General features: G+C 46.8%; 5 protein-coding genes across 5 annotated transcripts; 3 read left to right on the top strand and 2 right to left on the bottom strand.

Moving 5' to 3' along the window:
* Positions 1 to 215: 215 nt before the first annotated feature.
* Positions 216 to 2,933, bottom strand: PFICI_02723 (uncharacterized protein; the record flags this gene model as incomplete). Its single annotated transcript, XM_007831304.1, has 4 exons — positions 216 to 246; positions 305 to 925; positions 1,005 to 1,836; positions 1,910 to 2,933. 4 exons carry the CDS (start codon positions 2,931 to 2,933, stop codon positions 216 to 218), a joined length of 2,508 nt encoding a protein of 835 aa, XP_007829495.1.
* A 2,954-nt stretch (positions 2,934 to 5,887) lies between these two features.
* Positions 5,888 to 6,256, top strand: PFICI_02722 (uncharacterized protein; the record flags this gene model as incomplete). Its single annotated transcript, XM_007831303.1, has 1 exon — positions 5,888 to 6,256. One exon carries the CDS (start codon positions 5,888 to 5,890, stop codon positions 6,254 to 6,256), a length of 369 nt encoding a protein of 122 aa, XP_007829494.1.
* A 2,941-nt stretch (positions 6,257 to 9,197) lies between these two features.
* PFICI_02721 (uncharacterized protein) lies at positions 9,198 to 10,801 on the top strand (the record flags this gene model as incomplete). The annotated part of the gene is made up of 5 exons (XM_007831302.1): positions 9,198 to 9,387; positions 9,442 to 9,537; positions 9,600 to 9,778; positions 9,853 to 10,172; positions 10,285 to 10,801. 5 exons carry the CDS (start codon positions 9,198 to 9,200, stop codon positions 10,799 to 10,801), a joined length of 1,302 nt encoding a protein of 433 aa, XP_007829493.1.
* Positions 10,802 to 12,970: 2,169 nt separating this feature from the next.
* Positions 12,971 to 14,221, top strand: PFICI_02720 (uncharacterized protein; the record flags this gene model as incomplete). The annotated part of the gene is made up of 1 exon (XM_007831301.1): positions 12,971 to 14,221. One exon carries the CDS (start codon positions 12,971 to 12,973, stop codon positions 14,219 to 14,221), a length of 1,251 nt encoding a protein of 416 aa, XP_007829492.1.
* Positions 14,222 to 15,168: 947 nt separating this feature from the next.
* On the bottom strand, positions 15,169 to 16,331 carry PFICI_02719 (uncharacterized protein; the record flags this gene model as incomplete). The annotated part of the gene is made up of 2 exons (XM_007831300.1): positions 15,169 to 15,283; positions 15,418 to 16,331. The coding sequence occupies 2 exons, from the start codon at positions 16,329 to 16,331 to the stop codon at positions 15,169 to 15,171; spliced, it is 1,029 nt and encodes a 342-aa protein (XP_007829491.1).
* Between the last annotated feature and the right edge of the window lie 800 nt (positions 16,332 to 17,131).

The following is a 17,131-nucleotide window of genomic DNA, read 5'->3' as shown; positions in this document are numbered from 1 at the left end:
GAGGGCGTTGCTGTAGTATCCGCCCTGCGCGTTGACGTCGGCCCCGTTGTCGAGGAGAAGCTGTACGATCTCCTGGTGCCCTCTCTCTGAAGCGGCCTGGAGGGCGTTGCCGTAGCGTCCGCCCTGGGCATTAATATTTGCGCTATTGTGAATAAGCTCCTTTGCGGAATACACGAGTCCAGTAAGTGACGCATAATATAAGGAGTCGAGAGCTCTTATTTGTTCGTGTCTGCCAGCTCCTTGAGGCTCATCATGATTGTATATTAGACAACAGAAGTTCCTAGTCGGCATTGATGAGAAGTACTTTCGAATTATAGGTAGAGTGCTATTTGTTGACTGCTCGGTAATCGCAGCATGCGTTGGCCAGTACTGCGCAGAGTACTCCGCTAGTGGATAGTTCTTCTCAGCCTCCTCGGGTCGGTACGAATAATCCAGGCTTAGTAGATAAGAGAGACAAACTGTTGTGAGGGCAATGCTCGCACTTGAATGACTGAGCCTAGGGGCTACACTTTTCTCCAATCGCTCGGACGTAAGGTACTCCTGGACGGAGAAGTGTGCAAGCTGTATTTCCACGATGTCTGTTCTGTATCTTTGATCTTTTCTCTTAACCAAGACGGTAAGGCTGGAACAATATCCGACAATCTCCTCTGGGCATGGCATTCGATATTCTGGATCGAACATAGGCTCCTTCGAGATATTCACTGCAACTGCATCCACAGCTTCTTCAAGCCTTAGAGGCCGATTCGAGTAGGCCAAGAATTGCAACAGGCGTATTGCAGAATTCAGACGATTTGGTTCTATGGTTTTCAATATCCGTTCGTATGTCTCATCCAAGGTCCGTGGAAGGCTTGCCAATTCTCGCTGTACGGACTCTGGATCGAGACATCCTGATAAGACATCGAATTGGCATGAGACCCAGCGAAACCTTCAATCGAATTAGCGCCGAAATCTAGAGAGATATAAAGTCCGTTCAAAAAAGAAAAAAAAGAAAAAAGAAAACATACATTCCATTTGCTTTGTTTGATAGGACAGTTTTGATCTCTTTTTGTATACGTGGTCGCTCTCGCCACCTGCTCAATTGTCCCACCCTGACCTCGATATATAAATTGATATCGTCCTTGACTCGGATGCTTTCAAGAGGCAGGATCTCGCTGTCCCGTGCCCAATTGCGGATGGCTGACTGGATGTCATGTTCGGGCCGGCTTGTAACCAGAAGATGAAGATTTGTGGTTGAGTCTCGAAGGCCTTTTATATAGGACATTAAGCCGGAAACTGCACGTTCGTTCCGTGTATGACATTCGTCAAGGGCGTCGAGCACAATCCATACTTCGCCAGCCCGCCGAATCATACTCTTGAAGAGCTCGAGCAGTGCTGATCGGAGTGGTTGGCGATCTCCATTGTCACAGGACGAATAAAAATCATCCACCTCCTGTCGCAGATCCGCTTGTTTGTGATAGAGCTGATAGATAAGCGACCGGACCGCCTGTTCAAGGGTCTGCTTCGCGACATCGCTGAAATCAAAGTAGAAGTATACCAGGCTTCTAGACGGTCCATCTTGCAGATCAGCTACGACGGACGAGCTGAGGATCGTCTTGCCGCAACCCGGGATACCTTGAAGCCATAGGAATGAATTGCGCTCCGTCTTCCACTTGATATACACCTCGCTGTCGAGAAACCACTGGCCTGTTTTTTCATAGTGCTGCTCGCGCGCTTTGTTGAAGTTAGTGGACGGATCAGGTGGTGAGAGCCATTTTCGGATCTTGTCAAAATGAGCGATGGCGTGTATCTCTTTCGCTGTCACCCGGGTCTCCTGGACTGTGCGTTGGATTTCATCGACTATAATACTCTTCCAGTAAGTAAAATGGTTGATATGGCTCGGCGGGCAACAACGCAAATCGTATTTACTAACCCTTCTTCACCACTTCCCTCATGCGCGGCGTTTCCGTCACCTCTTCGACAGGCACCTTAGAAAGAATAGCCTTACAGTACGCTGCTGCTGCCGCCGCCGCGTAGTAGTGCCAATCATCGTGCTTGTGGGTATCGGCATAGTCGCTAATGCCTCGAATCACAAGGCATGGAAGCTCGTCCATGATTCCCGCCGCCTCCATCTCGAAGCATATCGCACTCTCGTACCCTCGACGGAATTGTTCGCGGTCCGCGGGATTTTTTATTACGCCACCGCCTGATAGAATGAGTCCTCGGTGCGTGACAGGCTCATTCGGGAGTTGGCGCGGTATGCGGGACACCACTCTCTTGTCATCTGAAGCCCAACACGCGCTGCAGTCGGAGCCTTTCTGCACGTGGGGAAACGTGTTGTGGAATAGGATGTCCTCGCTATCAGGCCGCCGAAATTTGTCATTTTGCCTAACAATTCTTTTCAAGATCCTTCGGATGGGAAACTTGTTCCGGAGCTCGTCCCCCTCCAGCGCGCGAATAGCACTGGTTAAGATCCGTGGCGGCTTGTTCAACGCGCCTTTCCGTTTGAACGCGCCGGCCTCGTACTTTCCAAGGTCGTACTGGACCACCCCGGGGTGGTCGTCGCGGGGCACGCTGATGGCAATGTCACCCAGGCGAATGTCGAGGTTGTTGCTAGGGATCCCTGCGCCGATGCCGACCATCAGGGCAAGGCGCACATTGGGAAATTGCTGACTGACATGTGCGGCGCAATGGGCAGCATTGACAGGGCCCATCTCCGCCGGTTCGGCGATGACCACATTGTGGGCACCGATGCTCCCGACGGTGTAGACATAGCTTTGCTTGCCATAGGCTTTGCAGGCGAACTCCCTGTCTAGCGTGTACCGGACGGCGGTGGACTCTTCGACCAGAGCGCAGAAAATGGCGACGTTAATATCGTCTGGGGAAATCTCTTGAAGTACTTCTTCTTCGGACTCGTCTGACTCCTCGTGCGGGGCGTGCTTGCTGGGCGAACCCATGGTGCGTGGTTATGCGAGAACGAGTCGATGTCTGTATGATTAAACTCAATACGGAAGAGTTACTCCAAGGAGGGGAGAATATGGTAAGACAGCAAGATCAAAAAGATATAGTTAAATAATATACCGGAGGTAACAGGGTATCGTAGGAAGCCTGAACTAGGCTGGGCTGCTGACCTAATGGTAAGTAAGATCGTGACGTGTCAACCGGACGCAAATTCTGTCCGGTCGCGTCAAAGAGAGACTGCAGACCTCCAATGTCGCCATCGCCTGGATCGCGGACTAGAAGGGTGAAACAATCGGAGGATGCCTTGACGCCCGAGGCATTCCGGAGCCTCGCCGGGATGTATGCCCAAGTGGCAACACTGCAGCTAGAGAGACTAATAGAGCCATGCATGCAGTAAAGTGAAGACGCGCTGAGCTGAAATATCGACGAATCAAATGCGGTTCCAGCCCACCATCTCTGGAACACTGCCATGATAATCCCAGAAATTGGTGCATCTTATCACTCTCGTGTTATTGAAATATGATTGATTACTTTGTTGCGACCAGAAAACACTACAGCGGGTGGTCGCATGCACGAAAGCTCTGCTCGGGCGCGTCCTAGAGATTGCAAGTAAAAGATATGCGTGGCGATGGATAGCGAATCTTATATGTCTGCTGCGCCGCAAAGCGGGTGCGATTCGATTCGTCTCGGTGTCAAACCCTGCTTTCTCTGCCAAATCATTTGGCCCAAATGAATGAATGGCCGCATCAAGAACAGCCAAGGCTATATCTACATGTATATATGTTAGCTTCGGCTGCTCCCGCTCCAACTCCGCTTTTTACGTTTGAAATTCATTCCTACCCATAAACATCCACCAGATATCTTCCAAGTCATTAATCGTCACCGACTCGACTTTAAATCGAGCATGAAATAACATGTCTACCGTCACCAGTATATCTAAGGCAGAGCGGACGGGATGAATCATTTGTTCAGCAGAGTATCGAGACCCTTGTGCCGTCGCTTTCAGTATTGCTGCGATCGTGTTTTTTCCGGTGTCTTCTTTCTGAAAGCCTTCCTTAATGGTTTCGAAAAGCTCTGCGAACTGTGTCCTTAGATCCTGGATCTCACCTGCACGATGAGCTTCGAGGAGACGGTCATTTAATTCCAGATCGTCAAGTTTTCTAAGGATTCGTCTTGAGTCGTAGGATGCCAAATGCCTTTGAATATTGTCCCCGATTCTATCCAATCCTCCCTGTAAGGCGTTGATCAGCCTGTATAAGCTGCAAAGCTGCGGCTCAATAACGTGCACGACACGGCATGGAGATGTGGGTTTTTAGCTTCACGTTGCTGCACCTTGCATTGCTTTCGGATCAAATATCTTCTACGTGTTACTTGTGAAAAGATATGATAGGTATGGATAATAGTTGTTATATTAGTTGAGTTGTTCACATCCAACAGAGGTTGGATGGTCAAAGATATATATATATATATATGTGTGTGTGTGTGGAGAAACGCTCCACTTATTCCTAGTACAAAAGCTTTGAGAGTACTATGAGGGGCCGAGGGGGTTTATTTGGAAGCCGTTCAAATGGAACATGAGCGCCTGCGACCTCATTTGCATCATGCAATCATCATATTGATCATGATAATCGGACGAATCACGTTAGTGATTTGCTTGTTGGATATCTTGGAAATGCTCTTGAGGGATCACAACCGCACGCTTGATGGCAATTGATTGCACTAGACCTGACCGAACGCCTATGGCACAGTTCCTCTGAATGAAGCAGACCTGGCCTTGCCACATCGCCCGGCCGGCGGTACAGGACTTTCCCTTAGAGTCCATGAGTACACAGACAGATGCACATTAATTGCTTTAATTGGCGGGCATATTGAGAGTTTCCCTCTCAACTTCTTTTCAATTCTCTAACTGCTTATTGCGAAGAATCTGTTCCATCGTAAAGATTATAAAAATTTCTTCAATTCTCTTCCATAGGGACTGCTGTTTGAGCTTTCTCACCTATGAGGGAATACTCACACCTCTCGGAAATTATTAGTAACATTATGTTGTTCTCTGGGCAATCGGCTCTTGACCAGCTTGCAGGCCTTCACTTGTGTGATATTCCGGCTGGCACAAATCCGAATGGTCAACCTTCGAATCTTCACCCCCCGCCATCCTTGTAGCCAACTCTAATTGCCATATCTGCTATCATAATGACGCTTACGGGAATAATCACATTAGGGCAAGTACACTACTATTATAGGCGTAGGTAGCACCTGGGACTATGTCCACTCCAGGTTGGACCCGCAAAATCTAAGCGTGGCAGGAGGACGAACGGCTGGGGTCAGAGTAAGGGCCTTAGTCTAGGAGGAGGCATTTCCTGATTTGGCCCGCGATACGGTCGAACTTCAGACACGATCAAGAACTTCAAGATTGTGCTCGCAGACGCATCCATGGTCAATGCCAACGCTGAGAATGATTCAGATTTGTACTGGGCTTTGAAGGGCGGCGGAAACAACGTCGCTATCGTGACCAGTATCGAAATGGAGATATTTGATCAAAGTCCTTTCTAGGGTGGATCTATGTACTTCTCCGAGCGTGTGTGGGCAGATACAGCACGGGAATCTGCCTGGTTCAACTCCGCGGATACATACGATGAATACGCTTCACTGACTCTCACTGGGGCTGCTCACCCACGGTGGGATAGGTCGTTAGCAGCAACATGGAGTATACCGGAAACGAAGAGAGCCCGCCCATAATTAAAGGTCTCAACCAGTATTCCATCACTCTATGGCAGCCTTCAGATCTCCAACATGACACAGCTAGCCATCGACCTCCGAAACCAGCAAGTCTCTAGTGAACGGTCAGGTTTGAGCGACATTGTTTCCCCCACCCCTAACACGCTTTTGCTGACAAATTGAAAGACAATTCTGGGCCACCAATACTTTCATTTTTACTGAAGCCACCGTCAATATGACTTATTTATGCTTGAACAAGACATTGTTAGCATTTCGGTCCGTCCTAAATATAACAGTTGGCTATACACTCGAGCCTCTTCCACCAGCTCTTTACGCTAAATATGCGCACCCAAATCCGTATGGCCTTAATGGAAGAAATGAATCTTTAGTGATCGGCCTTTTCACCGCCAGTTGGAAAAATGCAGCAGATGACGAGCAGGTCGAAAATGCCAGCCTTGCACTCGTGGAAGCCATAGAAATAGGCGCACGGGAGCAAGAAGCCAATGTTTCCTTTGTGTGCCTCAACTACGCCGTGCCATGGCAAGACCCTATTGCTAGTTATGGGGATGACAACCTGGAGAAGAATGCGCGAGATTGCAAATGAAGTAGATTCACATGGAGTCTTCATCCATCAAGTACCCGGAGGTTTCAAGATCGGAGAACAACGTTGATAAATCAAGTTTATCATAGCTCGAAGCATCAGCTTTATCTTGGTATTCGGCGGGACATCTAAACAACCTTAGTTCTTCTCAATCTCACACTTACATGCTTAACAGAACTTTTCAAAGGGATATGCGGGATTAGGTTTCGGGGACCGGTATGGTAGAAAATAGTGACATTTAGAATTGAAAGATGAGATGCAACCTCTTGAACATTGAGTGACTAGCATATTATTTATAGTCCCCGACTCTTTGGAAGTCTCAAGCATAAGTATTAACCGACGGAACTGTTAGGTGGTGGTGGTGTTACTTGATCACAAATAGTGGGGAAAAGTACCTACCCAACATCATTACGAGGGGAACTCCTAAAGTCACTGTTATGTTGGCTAAAGTCACTGTATCTAACCCATTTCGACAAGCTCTCCCCACACCCCCATTTTGCAGTACATTTAGCAAAAAAAAGAGTACATCTGAAATTGTTAGCATATAATAACGATTAACTCACCACATTACACTACACTACGCAATATAGCCGAAAACTGCAATTGACGGCATTTAACGACTTTAATTGATTTTTATGTTTCAGGAATCTGAACTGGCCAATCGCAAAAGCCCGTTTTTTGCGACTATATCCGTAATTTAACGAATATGATCGAAATGGTGATGGCTTCTGCTATGGATGGCCAGCAGCGACGGTGACCCTGGCCAATAGCCCGCTATGGCTATGGCGCGGGTTCTATAGGCCGTGCTGGATGTACCATCTTTTGGTGCAGATGTACCGCAAATTAGGTGCTCCACGCATGAGTTCCAGAATGGGTTAGATACAGTGACTTTAGCCAACATAACAGTGACTTTAGGAGTTCCCATTACGAGCTACCAGAGCCAGTATAATTTTTCAGAACCCACAAAATTTAAAGATGTCTCGTGGATGGTAATACGTAGGATTGGAGCGGATTGAGGACGAAGAAAATGGGATAGCGGCGGGAGCAGCCGAAGCTAGCCTTTCTAAGCATGGCCTTGGCCGTTTTGAATGCAGCCTCTTTTTGCAGAGAAAGCGGGGTTTGGCACCGAGGAGAAGAATCGACTTTGAGGCGCAAGCACAGCCGTTGCGACTAATGATCATATCTGGTACTTGACCAGCGGTATTTCATTTACAAGCCCGCCCGCAGCCATTATATTCTACGGCGCAACAGCTCGAAAGTCGTCGAATTCATATACCCTCCAATAGATCACCCACTGAAGTGGTACAGTAAAAAACACATGTCACTGGGATCCATGGCAAGATTCTAAAGAGATGAAGGACGGAACCAGATCTGGTGCGCTGACAGTACTGGCTGACACTAAGGCATTTTTCTCAAATTCTGCTGTTGCTTTCCGTATACAGCCATAGGTACTCGACAGTCCTGCATATCCTATTAACGAGCTCCGATGCGTCTTTCATAGCTAGCTGAACGCGCATATATCGCTTTGATAATCTTATGGTAGCTCGCATTAGTGCTGAGAGATCATCGTTATTATAACCCGTTTTAATAATCTTATGAAAATACTAAAAAACGCGTTATAATAACAATGACCTCTCAGCACTAATGCGAGTCATCATAAGATTACTAAAGCGATATATGCGCGTTCAGCTAGCCACAAAAAACGAATTGGAAACTTCGGCTCGGCATATTAAACTTAGGCCCCTGCTTGTTATAGCATGAAATAAGCGGAACTTCCAGTGACGCAGGTGCTGTGCGGCACGAACAAAATCAGGGTGGATTAACAGTGATCAGCCAGCCATATCCAAGCGCAGCTAATGTCAGATTTCCGTTGACATCGATCCTGCCTGAGTGATGTAACCAAGTTTCCTATAGAATGCGAGCTTGGGCAATGTTGTCACTAATGACTCCAACTATTCGAATTCCAATGCATTTCTCACACCGGTTGTAGAGTGCGGACCACTCTACATCGTATTGCTCCAAAGAAATCTCGTGGATAACCCAGATAAGTGCTCGAGGGCTTGGGGCCTGCAAATTCTCAGCTGATATCGGAGCTGGATATCGAATTAGCTAAATGCATGTTTAGTCCGGAATATAGTGACACACTTTTTGGCGACTTGATCCCGTTACGTTAATGGTAAAAGATCTGCACTGGTTCTATTGCGGTACATCGCCCGATATAGTTAAATTATGATATGATTATATGTAGTCTCGTATTTGCTTCACAAGCCAAATCTTGGTAGGATTGTCTTAGTCAACGACACTACAGTACCGTTTAATATATGGAAACTTTACACGGGCCATTCTAAATCTTCACCAGTTATTAAGAAAGGATTATGGGATCTAATCTAATTCTCATCTTTAGTAGAAAATGCGTAACGCTGTTGTTATGCTTTACTTAGTGTTAGAATGGCCACTAAAATGCTTTGGAGTAAGGTAGCAGCATGTCATTAATGATCATAATTTTAAGCGCGATTCGCAAATAGCCGTTTTGTAGTCCTTTTTGTGTAGTCCTGAGGTCGTTCCGAAATTAACAGTGATACAGGAGCCTCGCAACAACTTACAAGAGGCTAGAAGAGGCGAATGACTTTAATAAATAAGCACATGCTTGTTTAGGATCATTCTCCGACACAGGAGAGAGCTGAAGTCACTCTCGATAATGCGGCAAACTTTCAGCTGAATCCAATTTACTTTCAGGGTTTCATTTTCAATCAATGAGAGGGTAGTATCATGTTGGATCCTCTTGTTCTGCAGAAAGGACATATGTTATGGCAGGGTTTCGACAGAACCAGCTGGCCTCAAATTTCTATATAAATCATGGGAAGGTCGCTCTTCTCCCATCACTTCTGAACTCGAACAACCATCATCACTTCAGACCAAGCAAAGCAAGCTAAAAGCCTTCAAAATGTCGACTACCTACACCATCATGATCCAAAATGCCCATGGTCAGAATGGTGACTACGCAATCTTCAACAGCCCCCCCGCAGTTACGACTGACACCGGGTCCCCTGACGTTTATACCAACATCTGGGCGAGCAGCTTTATTCCTAATGGGGGAAACACCACTTTGAGCACTACAGAAGACTTTTATGCTTGTAAGAATATTAATGCTTATCCGAAATTACACGGTCAGGAGCTAACATAGATAGGGGCTGGCACCACACCAGCCACGCCGACCCCTGGTGTTACGGTTCAGACTGGAAGCTCGCAAGTTGCACAGATTGGAATTCATGGTAATCCTGGATGTAAGTGGCTTACAACTCGATGATGTTTCTATACTTCACTCAGGAGACTTAAAAGCGTGTAGCCACCTTTCCCATGACTGTTACTTCCGGAGTGCCGGTGCTTGGAGCTCCAACTCTCACGGCCCGCCAGGGAGCTTTTGAAATCGACACCGACATGAGCTTCGTCACCCCCAACTCCACATACTTGGTCGGTTTAGGAAAGATCAACCCTGGTCTTGGTGCTGTCGGTCCTGTCGCAAGTGTAAGTTTCTGTGTATGCGGATTTTGGAGGCAGACTGCATATAATCATGATTATTAACGAATGCTATCCTGTAGATACTCGCCGACAACAACTCACGGATTACCGTTCAGCCCATTATGAAGTTCTTTGTGGCAACCTCTTCCTACAGGGCTGGGCAGATTGTGAACTTTGCGACGGCTACCATGGACGCGGGAGTGGTGGACTTTAGTACCGGGCTCGGCATAGGCAAGAACACGGCAGTTATCACACACGATAATACCGGCGCGTTCACCACCAGATACTTGACCCAGTCACAGACGGTTCTGGCCTTGGATGCCGCCAAGAACAAGTCACTGCCCAGCTTTCTTAAGCAGCTGGCCGGCAATGACAAAAAGTTCCAGCTGAATCAAGTCATGTAAGTCTTTATGGTAATGATCCACAAGATCCCCAAACAGAAACCCCAGTGTGTTCAGAGCTCTTGTAGACCATCGCCAGCTAATCAAACGAATTATCATTCACTCATACAGAGAGACGCTCAGAACCATTCTGAGTAGCTTTGACGATGACACAACCTCAAATTCTGATTTGATACCCGACAGCCCTCTACACTGGATCGGTAGAGTCAAGTGGCCAGCCGCCGTAGCCTTTTCCGTCGCCGCTGCAGGCGCGACCGCCATCTCCACGGCCCTCGTCAACAAAGGCTACAAGCTCGAGGTGTCATCCACCAGTGACGCACAGAAAAATACCCTGTGGACGTGGAGCATTACGCCACCTGCTAGTAACGGTGCCTCAGCCCTGGGTAGTGTGAACGTGGTCGCGGACTGGAACGCCTCTGTCGCGGCCGATATGCAGAATGACCAGCACAAAAATGAGGGCGTCAATCCAGCAACTCTGTCCAACGCCAGACTCAATGTTCATCTCAATGAACAGACGCCTCACGGTGCGGGAAATCATGGCAGCGCATTGAATGGTGGCAGCGACGATGCTAATGACAACATTGGCAACCACTTTTCGAAGCTTCATCTCAGGGCGATTGATGCTTGATGATATGCTTACGAGCTTTGGAGCCGAAGAAGGAATCAATTGCCAACGCAAAAATCTTCGAGTCGGATCTTTTTCTTCTTTCATCTCTTTGTGGACATTCGATCAAATTTTATTTCCTTATGCTTATGTCAAACTCACACTCTCACTATGCGGCTGCTGGCGCGGAAACAAGTAGGGAAAGAAGAAAGGGGGAAAAAAAAAACACATACGACGAAGACGCAGTGGAAGTCTTGCGCATATAATGATTTCTGGGCTTTCATTTTTTTGGCTGTCATGACTGGTCCTAGTTTGTGCCCAGCATTAAATAGCACCACACTCTTTTCAGTCTAGAAATCCCTATTTGACTCCACTCTTCAACTTGCCAAGTCGTAATAAATGAAACGCTGTGTCACCTAGGAGGAGGACTAATTCGAAGACGTTCTTGTTCCACTATCGGACCGTTAACGCTATGTTCGACGATAAATCAATGCCTTTTGCTCAATATGTGCAAACACGCAGCTATATCCGCCGTCACCACTTTATTTAGGGCAGAGCGGACGGGATGCCGAGTATTCTAACTTAGTGCGTATGGTCGTATGTGATGGTGCGTTCAATACTGGAATGGATTAATGTCACGTTGAAAAAAGCCGATGCATGCCCGCAACATGACTCAACAACTTTCAAAGGCTGTCACAATTATCATTAATGGATAATTGCAACGACTTGAAGAGACTAACATGTCACTAATAAGAAGGTATATATTTATTTAATTTATATTTGTGATTGAGAGAACCTAAGGCTGGAGTTCGCTGTTAAATATAATTAAGGTATCTGTCATGACAGATACTGTATGGCACCGGTACCGTCCCGTGGGCATATGGGTCCCAGTTCGCGATCGTTTCCCAACGATTGCGAGCATGCTCTTTGCCCATATCGTACAGTGATATTGGATGCCGTGACAGTATCCCAGCTACAATCTAGCATTAGTCGGTAGCTGCCTGCTCTGGGCTGGCTTAGGGGTACTTTGTTAAATTTAAATTGAAAAGCGCTATTTTAATTAGCAAGAAATTGCTTTACACTCGCCCATGCAAATTTAAATAAGAAATTACGCCTATTTTAAATGCTTTGCAATTCCTGTCATGCATTCTACCTACCGAGCTTATTCGCCGGAGGCACCACTTTTCAAAGACAAAATTAAAGGTACTTCAGATTACTGCAGCTTGAAACCTGTGAATTACCTTTCGTATCACAAAGCCTAAACCGGAGCCTTTATCAGCGCAGGATTTATTGTCTCGTATTAAGCAGCCCAGGATCGTAGGAAGTTCTGTACAGCGAGACAATACAATGATAGCGAGTTTGCGTTCGAATTGCCGTGAATCAAAGCAAGGCTAGTTGGACCGAATTTCCAAAGCAATGCATAATCACCAGACGGTCAAAACATCTATCGTAATGCTGCTGGTCACGTTGTTCGGCCTAGCTTTACACATTATCTGCATTGTAGAATACCTGTACTGAAGATGCAAGTAAGCACAAGTCCACATTTACCGATGGATGCTGAGTCTTACGAGTGATGTGATTTTGGGGTTGGAAGTTACAGTTTAGCCTTTTTTTAACCTGCCTGCAAATGACAGTGTCTGGAGTAGTCCATGCATTCTTTCAAATGGCGTTCGAGGATAATAGAGCAGTACAAAGACTATCTAGGTTCTTGTGATTGGAGTCTGTTAAGCAGTACTTGAGTTCTTACAAAGCTCTGTGACCTCGTCTTTATCAAACTTGAAATTAGGTCATACCGATGCCTTGCATCATGCCAGCTACAGTCTTGTGAATTCAAGTGTGTTCATCCAAGCCTGTCAAAGGCTGACGTACTGCTGATTTTTACTATGTTTTGACTCTTGCTTCGTTCGTATTATTACAGTCATGTCCAAATTTTGCATTGACAGACTGGCAGAAAAAGTTTCGTGTGTATTACGGTGTCTTGGAACAGTGAGAGCGGCGTACAAAATGATATCGCGATTTGATCAAGCTTGTGGAGTATAAAAGCATTTCCCATGCCCACTAAAGGACCCGGAAAACGAGAAATAATCATTCTGGATAAGAATATCTTGACGCTCCCCTGGTTGGAAACAATACCCTTCTCACCATTTGAATTTACAGGCTTCTCTATACCTTCACGCCCTTCCTACAGACAAAATGGCTTCAAACTGGATGTCGTCCAACTTGAACGTGCTCGGAAAGCAGAAGATCGAACATATCATGTTTCCAGGCTCCCATGATTCTGGCATGTCTCGTCATGGCAAACATACGACATTCGGCACTCCGTCAGTAACCCTCACGCAAACCAAAACCATCAAGGAACAATTGCGACTTGGAATCAGATACTTTGACGTTCGTCTTGACATCAGTCAGGGCAAGTACTTTTGCGGCCACTACACAAAGATCGATGGAGTGCCCACTAGTGCTTTGATCGGCATGGGGGTGCTCGGCCCGCCGCCTGTGAAGGCCCTCGCGTTGGCCTTGAAGGCTGCATTTCCAAGATGGGAAGGTGCCTGTGGCGAGTCCCTCCAAGAAATCATCCAGGGCATCAATGAATTCCTCAAGGAGAACAAAGAACTTGTCGTCTTGGACATCTCTGGCTATGGCGGGTTTGCCGTGGATGAGCAATGCCGGGACTTTACGCAGATGGAATGGACCAACTTGTTCAAAGAGCTACAAGGCATCGAAAAACTTTATCGACCCAAGGACGCCGATAGGAACAAGAAGCTGAAAGACCTTCAACTCGATGAACTGATTTCTTCGAGCTCCGGTGCCTGTGTTGTGATCAATCACTGGCGTGGCGAAAAATATGTTGGTGGTTATGACTTGAAGGGCATCTTCCCGCGATCTTCCTGGGGTGAAAACGAACCACCGATGATCAAATGGTCCAAGGAATTGACAGATGGTGCGGTCTTTCTTGCGCTCGCAAAGGAGGCGATAGGCGGTTCTGGGTACAATATCATTATGCAGTTTTGGAATGCTTGGCCCGGATTTATGAAGACTGCCTCCCTCAAATCTTTCTTTGACCCTATGGCGAAAGCTGATGGCGAAGAGTGGTACAAAGTATCCATTATCGACGGCGCCAAATCGAGGAACAAAAGCCTACCTCAGTATCTGAAGGACTTTGCCAAGACTACAGCTGCTTTGAGAGATAGTGGAACCAAGTTCCCTACGGTGTTTATGACCGCTCCGGATGATTATCGGGCGATCGTGATAGACGCCGTGGAAGACACAAACTTGGCCGATGGGTGTCTCGCCATCAACATGGAGCGGGCAAAAAAGAAGGTTGCACGCCAAGATGACGAGATATCTACTGGTGCTGATGCATTGACGTGGGATACGCCTATCGAAAGCCGCCCGAGCTCCTCCCAGGCGCTTGAAGCTTTCTACAAAAGGATTGCTTGTTAATCTAACAATGCTTCTTGGTCACCCTTGATGGTCACCACTGGAGATGCCTGACGCGCTGGGGATAGTATGGCTTCCTTCGAGGGACGAAATGAGGAAACAGTTGGTACATGCAGACTATCTTTAATTTCACGCTATCAAGCTCGATGATAGCTGCATTTATGCTTTACATATGAATAATATCAACCAATTGAACGATGTTTAGATTCTGATCATGTAAGTTTCGTAACCCAGGATTCCCATATAATGCCACCTGAGGTATTTCTAGCTATGATCCTAAATCCTCCACTCCACATAGATAAAAAAATACTACTAGCTCCATTTGAGTTCTCGCCCATTCAAAGAAAACGAACTAAATAATCAAAATATTTGACTCGGAGATGATCAAGACCTGAAGACATTGTGAAACAAACTGTGATCTAAGTCTTGTGCTATATATTTCTGATCTGTGTTATTTTCAAAATTGTTCACCACCCAGCATCTCGTCCGACATCAGCGCATCGCAGTTCTGGCCTCTAAAATGAACTGTAGCCTACTCCTGCCCCAGAACGCTGTGGCCATACGATGAATGTGTTGATGATACGTACATACCTACTTGACTGCTCGCGCTATCAAGCGGGGAGCTGCCATGATTTACTACAGTAACACTCTTGGTGGAAATCTGCTGTATCTGGATTTCAGGGCAGCAGGATTCAATTTTGAAAAGAGCCTGGATAAGACAGGAGCAGTGCAGTATGCGTTTCTCACAGAGCAATGTTCAATTACATTAAGTGAATAGTGCTCAGTACATCACGGATACATTCACTATACTATGCAAACTAGCATCATCGGCTCATTCCAAAACAACAAAAGTGAACGGTACCTCTCACAAAACACTAGCCCGGAACCGATCAAAACGGTATAAATACATGTCCTGCGACTACTCTAGACTCAAGAGACTGTTTTCCTCATCATAGCTCTTTAAGAATATCTCCGACTTTAGCAAACGATAATTCGGCTATGATTTCGTCCCACAGTGTCTTGGCCACACGCTCGCCGTCCTTAGAGTAGACAAAAGGTGCCTTTCTATTAGTAACAATATTAGCAAACGGTATGTGAGAGAAAAAGAAAGCAGTTGCAAAGTGATTATTGCTAGATGCAACAAAACCAGAAAAGTTGTGTTAGGGATCTGGATACCGAAATCCCGGGATTGTACATACGGTTGCATTTTGCCACTTTCTATGTATTGCCCATGTGCCTCGGCGCCAAAGGCAACGGTGCCAATGGTGACGAGTCGAGCGGCTACGCTGGGCGGCCGTCCAAGGATTCTCCGCGGCACGGCGATGATGGTGTCACCAATAGTCCAACCCTCGGTCTTTCCCAGCCCGGTACCGTATGCCCATCCCGGATTGGGCATTGTTATGATGGCGAGCGACGGAGAGACCCTCTTTGACAGTTCCGACACAAAGAGTTGGCCGAGGAGCTTCGAGGTAGCATATCGACCGAGATCCATGTTCTTCGGGTCGTCTAGCGCTGGTAGAAGAGGTACCACGTCCTTTTCTTTGAGCGTGGCCCATGATGCCATGTCGGACGAGACGAATACCAACCGGCCAGGGTGTCCCTGGTGCTTCTTGGCCTTGATGATGGGAAGAAGCAAAATGGCCAGTAGTGCTGTGGATAGGATATTCACCTGCATTGTCTGCTCGTGCCCCGTAGAAGCGACTTTGGAATAGAATTGGTTAGATATTCCGGCATTAAGCACAACAATATCCAGCCGATTTAGGGCCTTGGCACGCTCTGCAAAAGACATGACACTGTCATATGATGAGAGCTCTAGGTTCCAAACCTCGACATCAGGAAGGGGTTCTTGACGGCCTGATAGCAAGGTTTCACGTGCCTTTTGACCTTTGGACTCGTTGCGCACAGCTATAATCAACTTGCCCAAGCCATAGTCTAGAAGCTGTCGAGCGCACTCGAGTCCAATGCCAGTGTTAGATCCTGTCACGATGGCAGTCTGGCCCTGTAGATCGACATTTTCTGGAAGTGTAGGCTTTTCATAGACTTGTCTACGCAGGAAGCTGCGTACCCCGGCCCGCTCCTCAACGTTGTCGAAAGTTGGGGCTGGTGAACTCATCGTGTCCATTTCTGTAGTGCTGCGGCAGTGACAATGAGTTTCTCCTCCTTGAAATCGAATTGTAGTATTGTTACAAATAGAGCACGAATCGAAAGGGGTTGGGGCATAACGGGAATGGCCTCCAACAAAACGCATACAGCATCCCTGTAAGTTGTTGCGCTAACATGTCCAGTGCATTGAAGCTCATGTTAACCCCGATTCCCTAAGTCCGCTCAGTCCCTTGTAATTGGTCGCAATACCTGAGTCTCAAATTGCAACGAGGTAACCTTACAGGTATATCGAATATTTATTTCTCGAGTAATTGATCAGTATTGTACGAAATTGTTTGGACTTTCTGCTAGCTGGCATATAATACTGTTGTTAGTCGTCAAAATCTGCGCTGAAACCAGACTGATTCGCGCTTCGTAGCCTGAAGAGACTGATGTATTCTTGACGCCTCCTTCCTCCCACCCCTTTGATCGTCGAACACATCATTCTGCTCTTAAACATCAGGTTCCAAATAGGCCTCCTGTGCAGCAACAACTCGGCACTGCAGGGCAAAATGACCGATGGCACAAATCAGTTCGGCTGACAGCAAGTTGGTTGGTCATGTGACTCGATCATGATTTCAGCAAGTGGCAAACACAATGGGTTATGATAGAATCATGGTACTTATGTCGTAATCTAGAGGAGCTATGGTTCACTATCTTTTGCAAGGAAAGGTAAAGAAAGAAATGTAGAATGAAACCAAATAAAGTTTGTCTTGATCACCAATAGCCTAGTGTATGGGAATTGAAGTGCCAATCTACATGAAAGTCCGA

Source organism: Pestalotiopsis fici (genome assembly GCF_000516985.1).
Source record: "Pestalotiopsis fici W106-1 unplaced genomic scaffold PFICI_Scf_2, whole genome shotgun sequence".
In the NCBI taxonomy this organism is placed as follows: Eukaryota; Fungi; Ascomycota; class Sordariomycetes; order Amphisphaeriales; family Sporocadaceae; genus Pestalotiopsis; species Pestalotiopsis fici.
Note: the sequence above shows the minus strand (reverse complement) of the source record. Positions and strands in the feature narration are given on the sequence as shown.